The sequence below is a fragment of the Silene latifolia genome, chromosome 6 (assembly GCF_048544455.1).
Source record: "Silene latifolia isolate original U9 population chromosome 6, ASM4854445v1, whole genome shotgun sequence".
Classification (NCBI taxonomy): Eukaryota; Viridiplantae; Streptophyta; class Magnoliopsida; order Caryophyllales; family Caryophyllaceae; genus Silene; species Silene latifolia.
Window position 1 is genome coordinate 11,965,734 of NC_133531.1, and position 13,334 is coordinate 11,979,067.

At 37.3% G+C, this 13,334-nt stretch overlaps 1 protein-coding gene across 1 annotated transcript; it reads right to left on the reverse strand.

The window, feature by feature from the left end:
- Positions 1-8,489: 8,489 nt before the first annotated feature.
- LOC141658590 (protein STRICTOSIDINE SYNTHASE-LIKE 10-like) lies at positions 8,490-10,508 on the reverse strand. Its single transcript, XM_074465515.1, has 3 exons — positions 10,166-10,508; positions 9,164-9,430; positions 8,490-9,049 (listed from the first exon to the last, which is right to left on the reverse strand). The coding sequence occupies exons 1-3, from the start codon at positions 10,405-10,407 to the stop codon at positions 8,605-8,607; spliced, it is 954 nt and encodes a 317-aa protein (XP_074321616.1). The 5' UTR covers positions 10,408-10,508; the 3' UTR covers positions 8,490-8,604.
- Positions 10,509-13,334: the final 2,826 nt, after the last annotated feature.

Sequence of the window (13,334 nt, forward strand, 5' to 3'; positions counted from 1 at the left end):
AAAATTATAGTCTAAAACACAAGGTAAAATAATAACATTTTTCCGCTTTATATACATTAGTTTGTTCATACATTATACTACGATTACATTACGATAACAAATAAATCACATATTATATTTTTTTTTCTAACCATTTATTTCCATATTATCATAATCCTCATCACTTTTGATACCCGTCGTTGTGAGTACCAAAAATAATATTTATAAATTACGAACTACAACTAGCAAGCGGTAGTAAGGGTCGATCCGCAGGGAGGTAGGGAGATAATAGTTGCTTTTAATCTTAGTCTAAGGGTAACAGTTTTGAGGGGGTTTTGATGTAAATTGTAACTAAGTCTAATAACATAAACTAAATAAACAAGTAAAAGTAAATAAGGACGGTAAACAATGATAAAAGAAATGCTAAGACGGTCGGTTCACTACAGCTTCGATGGCACATAAGTCTAGGTAAGTCTCGAAATACGGTCGCGAAGGATGGGGAAAACAAGTCTTCTCGGTCCATGTCAAATAGTAACTACCTCTCGGCCTATGCTACTAAACCCTAAGTCTCATTAATACTAACTTTCGTTCTTGATTAATGATTCCTAATGCAAACTAAATCACGTTATCTCTCGATCTTAGCAATTTAGTCGTTTTAATTCGTTAATTATTGTCCATTCCTATCTCTCGATCTACGGGATGGTCAAGTTTAAGCATCTATCAAGTCTCCTCTCGGTCTCATTGAAAGATAAAGCACTTAACGAAACAAACAAAGCAAAACCAGACGCTGAGTCGATCGATCGACCAGCCTATCCCAGTCGATCGACCAACCGGCTCAGTCGACCGACTAGATAAGCCTGTCGATCGACCAAGCCCTAATGCGAGGTCACCTATTCTAATGCCATCTACGCCATAGATCCCCTACATCTTAGCAAGGGAGTATTTAGCTACTCATACTTACGCAAATAATAAGAACTAATTTGATAATGGATATAAAGAATTGCATAATTGAAATAATTGATAAACAAATTCGCATAAAACTATAACTAGGGCTTTGAGATTCTATCTAGCAAGAACTAATACTAATGAAACGAAATAACAATACAGGAATTGAAAGGCTAGAATTACCGAAGCAAAGGAACAAGAGGAATCCGAAAGCAAAGTACGAACTTTATTGAGAATTCTAAACTACGAAAATAGCTACTGTATTTTAGGAACTAGATAGATGATGAATCTGATGAGGAAGAGTTAGTTATATAGAAAATATCACGTAACTCCTTCTCCAAACCTAATTACAAATGGGCTTACATTAAAATCCTTTAATTCTCGTTCTTTTAATTTGCGCATCAGCTCGCGTGGTGGTCGATCGACCATAGGGGGCAGTCGATCGACCAAAGATGCTGAACAGAATTGCATTCTGACGATTCCTGCAGCGCGCAACGATCTTAAAACAGCTGCCATTTCTTCGTTACTTGGTCAAATCAGGCGTTCTATGCGGCGTTGGAAAGCTAAGAGGATAAGCTTTCACCTCCAATTAGAATCACTCGATTATCTGCTCTAGAACTCGAGATATAGCCATCCGAACGAGGCTGTAATATCTGAAATGCTTCTTTGCTTGTTAAACTCGTACGCACCCTTGCTTTTGCTATCTTTAGGCCTTGAAACGCGCACCAAGCTCATTCTTCGAGTCAATACTCCATGTCAAATGCAATGCTAAGTACTTAGGGACGGATTCAGCTTATTTTCCACTGAAATCTTCATATTCCTACAAAATCACAAGAAAAGGAAGAAATACACGAAACAAGGGAAATAGTAGCATAAACTACTCAATCGAGCTCTGAAATGCGTGTGAAATGAGGTGCAAAACATCATATATTAGACACGCATCAAACTTCCCCAAACCAAACCCTTGCTTGTCCCCAAGCAAGAACTAGACTCGATCCTAAAACCTAATGGAACGAGTTCAATCTCAGAGCGAAATGCAACCTGTCAAGCCTAAGCCAATTTAATGCAATAACCAACAATCAATTAGCAAGGTGAGTCATGCAAACGAGTTATGATGTCGTTAAAAATTCGCTGAACCATCAACTGTAGAGACTTATCAAATTGGACTCTCACGGGTCGCTCAAAACACTCAAATAAGCACAAGGTGAATATATGTAAAAGATAGAAAGAAGTAAAATTTGTAAAGACTCTCACCTAACTACGACCTATGAAAACATGCCTGCAATCTAATATGAAAGTAATCTCTACAACCGTACATACGCATTCCAACCAAACAAAAGACCATGACACATGCCGAGGTAGATATGGATATGTGAGGTAATGGGTAAGAAGAGGCAAAACATTTATGGGAAAAGTGGAGGTATAGGTGATCAAGCTAGTACCTAAACAAAACCATATGACAACATCCAACTTCTTGCTCAAAATCAACAATAAAACCGGGTGCTAATTATCAAGCACAAATCTCGCAACTTCCATAAAAGTCAACTCCCCAAAGAATATAGATGATAACATGGGAGTGAAAATCACCAAATCATAATAAAATCATAATAATTGAAACATGTGATTTTTTCTTTTTTTTTTCTCGGGCTGCAGTCGATCGACCATAAGGAACAGTCGATCGACCGGATTCTACAGTAAGCACACTTTTTTTCTTTTTCGAATCATTTTTTTTTCTTCTTTTTTTTTTCTATTTCTTTTTCTTTTCAACTTTCTCAATTCTTTTTCCTCCTTCATTCTTTTTCCAACATCATCTCAATGAGAGCATATAACCAAACCGCAATAAACAAATTCCCAGAAACTAAGACTACTAGCTTGACAAAGGCAGGCTAAATATAGGATGTAGTTAAGGGAGAAAAGGCTAAATTTGGCTATGAGGGGCTCATGGGTAAAATGAATAAAGGGAAACCTCTACCACATGTGTCAAAAACCACAAACCGAATGCATACAGGTATTAAGCAGATTAAGTTCATATTTATGCATATTAATGTAACATGTCTCATAAGGAGTAACTACTCACATTCCTAGATAAACTGGTCATGAATGTCACCAGTTATAGGCTCTAAACCTCAGAAAATATAAGTAGTTTGCCAAAAATCTAAGTCAAGTCCCAAGTTCAGCAAATAATTAACGAAAACTCGTAGATATGCATTTATGATTCTACTAATAACATGTTAATCAAGCAAGGCTCAGGCAAAACAGGTGCAAAATGCAATATCATCCTTGAAATACTACCGTTCCGACTCAACCTATATGCTAAAATAAACGTGATATATTTTTTTTTGAAATTTTGAAATTTTTCAATTTTTTTTTTTTTTTTTTGTATATATATAAAGAAATAAACAACAATGCAAGACAGAATGTAAACGTGAATGCAAGCAAATGAAATGCAACGCAAAACCCTTCCCCAAACCAAATCGCACAATGTCCCCATTGTGCAAAATCATGTAATGAAGAAAAATGGAGAACGGGAATTTGCGAGAAAATAAAGAAATAAGACATGAAGTGAAAATCGGGAACTCACAAGACTTTAAGCGCAGCAAAAAGGAAACCTCCCCAAACCAGCGTGAGCTAGGAGGTTTCAGTAGCCAGCAGTGCTACTAATAGGTACCTGAAAAGACAAAAATACCACGCATAAAACCAAGAAAGCAAAATTGGGATGGTAATTATATGCAAAATTAAGAAAATGGAAGAAAACAGAAATATGTCGGAAAATAAGGAGGAGGAAAGACTCCCTCAATTCCGCAAAACGACCAAACACAGCAGGGGAAGGGTCGTGAAAAGGTACAGCAGTGCAAGGCGGTCGATCGACCACGTCACCCAGTCGATCGACCAGAGTGAACAGGAACAGTAGCTCCTGGAAACTGCAGACCAGTCGATCGACCATAGAAGGCAGTCGATCGACTGAAAATACTGCTGTAACTTCAGATTTCTTCGAATTAGCTCAATAAAGTGATCTAATATGGTCTTTATACCTGCAAAAACACATAATAACGCGCCCAAAATTGCGCAAAACCCAAATGTAAAGTCTAAAGGTCTTAAATCCTAAGCAAACATAAATAAAAGCGAAGTCTCGCGCACACGAAAAACGATAAAGTCTAAAAGCAATAAAATAGATCAACGGAAACTGCGGAAAATCTCCGACCAAGGCTTCTGCCTACATGAAGTAGCTTCCGCAGTGCTCATCTCGGTTTGGACTCCACTCTACTCCGATTGGAATACTCAATGGGTCATCTCTAGCATCTTCCCAAGCATGGCCATCATCTTCTAGCTCCTCACACTCGAGATCCGACTCCGAAATTTTGACTGGCTCCTTCTTCTTGGACTCCTCTTCTGGCTCCTCGTCAGTGCCATAGCTAAGACACCCTAGACCGCCTCTCTGAACAATGGGTTCCTTCACAGCTGGAGCAATGAGCGGCTTCTCCTTCCCCAAACCAGTTCCTGCAATATTCAAAACTGAAGAATCTTCCTCCAATTTGCTCCCAACTGGGGCGGAGGTGTCATAACAGAATAGGTACGGGTAAGGAAGTGGGAATGTCAGAAAGCACAAAATAAGATTTCTTTTCAGAAATCATATTACAGGTCATGGGCCACATGAGGTCTTTCTTCCTAGGGGACTGGGCAAACATAATAGAGTGCTTCCCTACCTTGAATCTCAAAGTTCTTTCCCCTACATTAATTATTGCACCAGCAGTGTGCAAAAATGGTCTTCCCAAAATAATTGGGGTGTTGACATCTTCAGGAATATCCAAAACAACAAAGTCAACAGGAAAAAGGAACTTTTCAATTTGAACAGGCACATTCTCTAAGACCCCTACCGGTCGAATCGCAGAACGGTCACCATTTGCACGATCATGTCGGTAATGGCAAATCTAGTCAATCCCGCTTCTTAGCCGGACTCAAAGGCATAACACCGACACTAGCCCCTAAATCACATAATGCCTTCTCAATTGAGAAGGTACCAATGCTACATGGGACGAGAAAAACTACCCGGGTCGACGGTTTATGAGTGGCGGTGTGAGTTAAGTACGAACTAGACTCTTCAGTTAAATGCACTGACTCCACAACATTCAAAGACCTCTTCTTAGCTAGCAACTGTTTCATGAACTTCGTATATGCAGGTATTTGATTAACTAGCTCTAAGAAAGGAATTTGCACGTTAAGACTACGCACGACATCTTTAAATTTATCGAATGTTACCTCATCTTTGGTCGGCACCAGTCTTTCTGGATAAGGGACTGTCAGAAGTAGCTTTGCCCTCTCCTCTAGGTCTCTCACACCGGCATCAGTGGACTTAGTCTGAAAATCCACCACTTTCTCCTTGTTATAGCTTGACCCTTCTTCAGACCGTCTCAGATATGAACCGTTAATCGACATCGGGTCATACTTCGGAACCGGGACTGACCCATCAGCACTCAGGTCTTGCCTCAATAATTTCGGAGTCGTCTCATCCCGAAACAAGTGGTCCCTCAAGTTGTCTGGCATCGGAGGACGAAAAGACTCACCTACAGCAGCGTCGTCGTCGATCGACCATGAATGTCGATCGATCGATCGACTACGAAATGAAAGCTGTGTCTTTGCGCGGATCGGTCGATCGATGGGTATGTCGATCGATCGATCGTGTTTATCTGATCGTCTTTTTCTCCCCTTTTTCTTCTTCCCCTTTTCAAGAACTTTCTCGGGTCCATCGAGAGCGGACCCGCTCCTCAGCGTCATTGCATGTACGGTCTCAATACGCTGATTCAGAGAGTGAAATTGACTCGGTATCTCAGCTGCATTCTTGTCTAATGTAGCAATTTGAGATATTAGCTTCGCGATTAAGGCCTGATTCGCCGCATTGCTTTTTTGTACCTCCACCATAAGAAGCTGCAATAGACTCGTCAACTCTGCAACTTCGTTTTTCAACTCTTGCTGTGACGGAGTGGATGGTGGTGGGGCTTCATTTGGAGGCTCATATGGTTGATACGGTGAAGTAGGAGCGTAGTTATACGAATTGTCGAGCTGAAGTTGATGAAAAGCAAACATCTTCTCCTTAGGGTGCCCGCATGCTTCAGATGTGTGTCCCACTCCACCGCATCTCCCACAAAACAAAGACTCGCCGCTTCCCGAGAATGGAACATGAGTGGACTCTCTGAAAATCGCAAATAAACAACACTAAAGAAGAAGATAAGAAGCGCCTCAAGGTACTCGTCTTCCCTTGAGGCGAAAAACAGAACTAAAATGAAAAACAACTAAAAACTAGCCTCCGCAACGGCGCCAAAATTTGATACCCGTCGTTGTGAGTACCAAAAATAATATTTATAAATTCCGAACTACAACTAACAAGCGGTAGTAAGGGTCGATCCGCAGGGAGGTAGGGAGATAATAGTTGCTTTTAATCTTAGTCTAAGGGTAACAGTTTTGAGGGGGTTTTGATGTAAATTGTAACTAAGTCTAATAACATAAACTAAATACACAAGTAAAAGTAAATAAGGACGGTAAACAATGATAAAAGAAATGCTAAGACGGTCGGTTCACTACAGCTTCGATGGCACATAAGTCTAGGTAAGTCTCGAAATACGGTCGCGAAGGATGGTGAAAACAAGTCCTCTCGGTCCATGTCAAATAGTAACTACCTCTCGGCCTATGCTACTAAACCCTAAGTCTCATTAATACTAACTTTCGTTCTTGATTAATGATTCCTAATGCAAACTAAATCACGTTATCTCTCGATCTTAGCAATTTAGTCGTTTTAATTCGTTAATTATTGTCCATTCCTATCTCTCGATCTACGGGATGGTCAAGTTTAAGCATCTATCAAGTCTCCTCTCGGTCTCATTGAAAGATAAAGCACTTAACGAAACAAACAAAGCAAAACCAGACGCGAAGTCAGTCGATCGACCAGCTATCCCAGTCGATCGACCAACTGGCTCAGTCGACCGACTAGATAAGCCTGTCGATCGACCAAGCCCTAATGCGAGGTCACCTATTCTAATGCCATCTACGCCATAGATCCCCTACATCTTAGCAAGGGGGTATTTAGCTACTCATACTTACGCAAATAATAAGAACTAATTTGATAATGGATATAAAGAATTGCATAATTGAAATAATTGATAAACAAATTCGCATAAAACTATAACTAGGGCTTTGGGATTCTATCTAGCAAGAACTAATACTAATGAAACGAAATAACAATACAGGAATTGAAAGGTTAGAATTACCGAAGCAAAGGAACAAGAGGAATCCGAAAGCAAAGTACGAACTTTATTGAGAATTCTAAACTACGAAAATAGCTACTGTATTTTAGGAACTAGATAGATGATGAATCTGATGAGGAAGAGTTAGTTATATAGAAAATATCACGTAACTCCTTCTCCAAACCTAATTACAAATGGGCTTACATTAAAATCCTTTAATTCTCGTTCTTTTAATTTGCGCATCAGCCCGCGTGGTGGTCGATCGACCATAGGGGGCAGTCGATCGACCAAAGATGCTGAACAGAATTGCATTCTGACGATTCCTGCAGCGCGCACCGATCTTAAAACAGCTGTCATTTCTTCGTTACTTGGTCAAATCAGGCGTTCTATGCGGCGTTGGAAAGCTAAGAGGATAAGCTTTTACCTCCAATTGGAATCACTCGATTATCTGCTCTATAACTCGAGATATAGCCATCCGAACGAGGCTGCAATATCTGAAATGCTTCTTTGCTTGTTAAACTCGTACGCACCCTTGCTTTTGCTATCTTTAGGCCTTGAAACGCGCACCAAGCTCATTCTTCGAGTCAATACTCCATGTCAAATGCAATGCTAAGTACTTAGGGACGGATTCAGCTTATTTTCCACTGAAATCTTCATATTCCTACAAAATCACAAGAAAAGGAAGAAATACACGAAACAAGGGAAATAGTAGCATAAACTACTCAATCGAGCTCTGAAATGCGTGTGAAATGAGGTGCAAAACATCATATATTAGACACGCATCAACTTTCATCTTCACTATCACTCTCAACAACGGATCCATTGCCTCGCCAAATGTTTTTGACTATGTTGTTTCGTACTTAATACATGGCCTTATTCCGCTTTTTATCAAACATGCCCAAATCTATTGTGACGCTGAAATTATTAATGAGAGGAGTGATTTTTTTTAAATAATAATGTATGTATCGGATAATTAATGTCAAATGTTTTTGTATCGGTCTTTAAAAATAATACTCTGTATATAGCTTTTCTGAACTAAATTTATAAGATCTGAATTTTTCTGAACTGAACTTATAGGATCTGAACTGAACTTATAGGATCTCGAATCGAATCGAACTTATAGGATCTCGAATGAACAGTAACTTATAGGATCTCGAATCGAATCGAATCGAACTTATAGGATCTGAACTAAACTTATAGGATCTGAAGTGAACTGAACTGAACTTATAGGATCTGAACTAAACTTATAGGATCTGAAGTGAACTGAACTGAACTTATAGGATCTGAAGTGAACTGAAATTAAGTGACTTTAAGTCCAAAAGAACAGGGCCTTTATTATAAAAGAAGACGGGTGCACATGGTAAACCATCCTTTATCATGGTTCAACTCGAACATATTACACACAAACCGCGAACAAAATGAGAATTGTTATTTAAAACCCTAACTACCCAATACGACTATAAAGAAGATAACGTTGAATAAGAGATCCAATCCAAATACTATTGTGAAATTCTATGATGTCGCTTGAATCAACGATCATCGGCGTGTCCAGACTTTCCATAATCTTACCGGATTGATCCAATTTAACAGGTTTGGCGGGATTCTGGGCTACCCAAAATTCACCTTTATTGTTCCGATTAATATTATCGGGTAAGCCAGTAAGCTTTATGAAAATTTCTGAAATTCCCGCTTGTGGCCCAGTGAGCCAAAGTCTTCTTATCTGAAATGCAGTTGTTTCAGCCACGAGCACAAAGTCTTTCTTTTCGCTTAGTGCAACCCCGTTTGCAAAAAACAACCCATCTAGTAACACTGTGACAACTTTGGTCCTTGGATCATACTTTAGTAATTTTCCAGTGTGATCGAAGCTAGCTATTGCCTTTGCATATTCCCTATAACACAAATTACAAATACAAGTTATTTTTTTTTTTTTTTTACGAAAATATTTCAATATTTATTATAAAACTTAATGGAAAGAGTTGAAAAAAGAGATGAAAAATAAATACCATCGATGATAGTTAGAACTAGTGTCAGTGAAGTAAACAGCTCCGGTTTGGGAGTCAATATCCAATGCATTTAGAAATCGGAATGGAACTCCCGCGACACCCCTAGAAAGTGATGTAGCGACACCACCCTCGCTACCCACTTTCATCAAACCCAAGCTTGAATCAGCTATGTATAGTTCGCAGGTTCTCATATCAAACTTTATTCCCAGGGGCCTTCCACAATATTGTTCCATTATTGAATTATCAAGTCCATCACAGTATCTTGACCTAAACAATTTACCAAATAGTCAATCTCAAGATGGTTATATGCTAAAATATCAATTATAACAATAATTATTTGATTATTAACATTCATTTATACAATGATTCATTCCGGCCAACTAATTCATACGGGTGCCAATATTTTTTTTTTTTAAAAATATTCTTTATTATTAGACAAACTCTATTGAATAATTGTGATGATGTTTTAGAATGGATCTTATTAAAAAAATATTTTTATTACATAGAGTTGCACGTGAGAATATAACATAAAGATAAGATTCTCTACTCTAAACGAGCTACCTACTTGTCTTCTTCTCTATTGCAAGACCAAATAACAGTGATGACACATGAGAATTTTGTTATACTATGCTTTAGTGGGCCTTATTAATGTTCACAAGGGCAATTTTAATACTAACGGCTTCCAATTTAGGTCATGATCGAGTATAAACCCTATTGATTATCTATCACCTAAACTGAACTTAAATTATAGATAAATATATAGAAAAAACATGGATATGTTTATATGTACGAAATGAGACCAGAATGATACATTACGTATTTACATTATAAATTAGATTGTATACGTTTTTCGAACGTTCAAATTTTCAGTAATATATAAGACGAGTGTCATAAGATATAGTGAATCTATAACTATAAGTGATCCACGTAACGCATACACAACTCATGCATATATATGAATATGAAGCATTAATACGTGATTCATTAGAAGAAACGATATACCTATATGGGCTAGTTACAGCGAATTCCGCCCATTCTTGTATGGCACCTTGCCACTTCATAACACGGCCATCAGAGATACCGGCATAAGGACCCTCGCCTTTACAGTCGAAAGCTATAGACTCGGGTCCGATCATGTTCGGACCTAACGGGAGGTGATGATATTCTCTAGATTGAGTGTTTATAATAAGAAAACTAGAGAAAACCGCAATAATAATGACGACAATATGATGAAAATAAATCATAGTTTCTGATTATGTGAAAAGCTATTGTTGTCTTGTTGATATGTGTAATGATTATGTGAAAAGCTATTGTTGTCTTGTTGATATGTGTAATGATTATGTGAAAAGTTATTGTTGTCTTGTTATGTGTAACCAAGAGGAGGGGGAGTAATGTATTTATATAGAGAACTTTTTAGTTGTTAGGAGGGGGAGTAATGTGTAATGTATTTATATAGACAACTTTTTAGTTGTTAGGAGGGGGAGTAATATATTTATATAGACAACTTTTTAGTTGTTACGTTATTCCGACATTAATCCATAATCCTATTGTACTACTAGGAAAAGGTATAAGCCTAAGTATTTGTTTTTCCTGTTGGAATATCTAATTATATTCGAGTGGCCTAAGTGCTTCGGTTTAAATATAAGTTAAGTTCAGATTAAATATTACGAGACTTTAATATAAAAGACGATACCGTGATGGATCGGTCTCGATTAAATGTAATTAAAGTACGAGAATTATTATTCCCTCCTATCTTACCCTAATAAGTCGTCTTTCACGAAAAGGTACGAACGGTTTTGTTTTGTGAAAAGGTACGTAACCCACCATATATATGATGGGATACAGTAAGAAAAGGATAATAATTATAATTCATCCTGACAAAAGAACAAAACATCGTACGATTAAGAAAGTGAAAGGGTGAGACAGTTTTTTCCTCCATCATCAACAAACAACATAAAGGAAAGGGTTAAGGAGGAGAATCAATTGGTTTATACTTCTTATTATTGAATTGATTGCGTATGTAAGACATGGACCAAGGTTAGTCCTTTATTCCGTCTTTTAATTGTATAAAAGGTTGAATTGATTCAAATCTATATTGTATCTTGGGACTGATTTCATTATCGAAATCATAAAGTATATCTTACATTTGGTATCAGAGCAACTATAGATTTGATTAATTTCCCTATAAAAGAATTGTCATTCTGATTGTATGGGTTCACGAATTGACTATTGATTTTGTTTATAGTCATTGGTATACTGTTAAATGTCAGATAGATTATTCAAATCACTGTATGTTGAAACACTTCAACACTTGCGTCCGCTGCATCACTTTTGTAATTATCCATTGGTTTTTATAGCCATGAATTGCACGTTGAATAATGTACCAATGGTAATACAATATTGACTAATGATAAATAATGATGGTGCTTTAAGTCATGAGTGGAGAAATTTTGATGGCATAATGGATTAGTACAATGGTCATAGTTCTGTAGGTATGCAGTACGCTATACAATATGAATCTTATCAATTTGTTTTATTATTTGTTTATTGGGTTTGTAAGATAGCCCAAATTTTGCAATATTAAATTGAATTGATTTAAGTATTGTTACCAGTAAGTTTTTTTTTTCGCTGCATTGCTCAAGGATGTTTCTTTATTGTCATCAGCCATATATTATTGAATCATTTATGCATTATTTGGGTATACACGCATCCATGATTATAATATTGGGCATTATATTATACAAAGAAATTTCTGCAAATAAGAGGCATGGTTTCATTATTGTTTGAACGATAAGACGGTAACATTTATATATATGTGTAGTAAAGTTCACACACATTATGACAGTAAGATGTTACATAAAAGTATTGAAGGAATTTTCACTGTTGAAGTTTAAATGTTATATTGTATATGACATGTTAGTCACCAAAGTGGCCTTGTTATATTGCATTTAGACATTTGAAATTAAAGTTTTAATTGATAATGATTAAAAGATATAGTTAAAATGACATTATAGTTTGATTGGTCAATTATTTTTTGTCATCTATATTTTGGGAGATCACCCAAAGGTGGGTCATTAAATATAGTTGATAATATGAAAGGATTAATTATTCATAAAGTGGGTCTAATAGTATGTATATCCAAAGATAGCATTCTTATTTGATTCATGTGTGTTATAATTAATTGTTAAAGAATACAATAACATCAATGATGGTTACTTGTATTTAAGTGTTGCCCAAAGGTCATTTAAATACATGTATAAAAGTTTATATAATATTATTTGAATCTGTATGATAGTTTTTCAAAGCACTAATTGGTAACATGTATAAATGTGTGGACAGCGGGCCGCCCACGGGGGCGCTTGGTGAGAAACGAAACAAGCGTTTGCATTTTTGTATGGAATCGCCACCAATTTTTATGGGAAATTGGAACCGTTCGAATACCTCGTGTCATGTCAAGACACAAAGTAGTGACATGAACACTAAGCAATCGTTACCCTTAGCATTCTATGTCTAGAATGACTCTCGTGGATGCCAATGAACACGGGTGCTCACGGAGATCTGGAGTAAGGGGTGAGGGTACGTATTAGGAAGCCCTTTTGATCGAACACCTAATCCCGCCCGCCTCGATAGCGGCCTCTACTAATGATTAGGGAAGTTATTCGTACTTGATATATCGTCGGTTATAATGCATGCAATGCAACACCCATAGATTAATCCTAGCATGTGAGAATTAATACTAAGTCGGTTGACACGAAATTTAGCACACAATAGGGTCGAAGTAGGATTTAATGTTGATTTACATGTGAAAACATACAAGCAATAAAAGAAATACAATGATTATAAATTACAACGATGAAAATTACATTAATTACATTGGATAGGCGATTTATGTCGAAAATACCTTTAAAACGGATAATTGAGAAAAAGAAATAAAAGGATGAAAACAAATAAATTAACGAACGAAACAGAAAGTGATAATACGGATAATAGTCAATTATACGTAAGCTAAACAAACTAGGTCAAGGCAGAAACGGAGCTCAGGGACGTAAATCATCTCGAACAGCGCGGCAGATCGCCCGCCTGGAAGAGCGCAGCGAGCGATTCTTGCGTCTGTTCCAAGGGTGAGTTCGGGCCGTGAAGTTTTAATCGCAAATCGTTAATGTCGATTGGT

Bases quoted from the DNA above. Each gene is read 5' to 3' on its own strand.
- LOC141658590 (XM_074465515.1), bottom strand. From the start codon at position 10,407: ATGATTTATTTTCATCATATTGTCGTCATTATTATTGCGGTTTTCTCT. The intron at 9,431-10,165 runs GTATATCGTTTC...TAAATTGTTTAG, and splicing joins GCTGTAACTAGCCCATATAG to GTCAAGATACTGTGATGGAC. The intron at 9,050-9,163 runs GTATTTATTTTT...TTTGTGTTATAG, and splicing joins AGTTCTAACTATCATCGATG to GGAATATGCAAAGGCAATAG.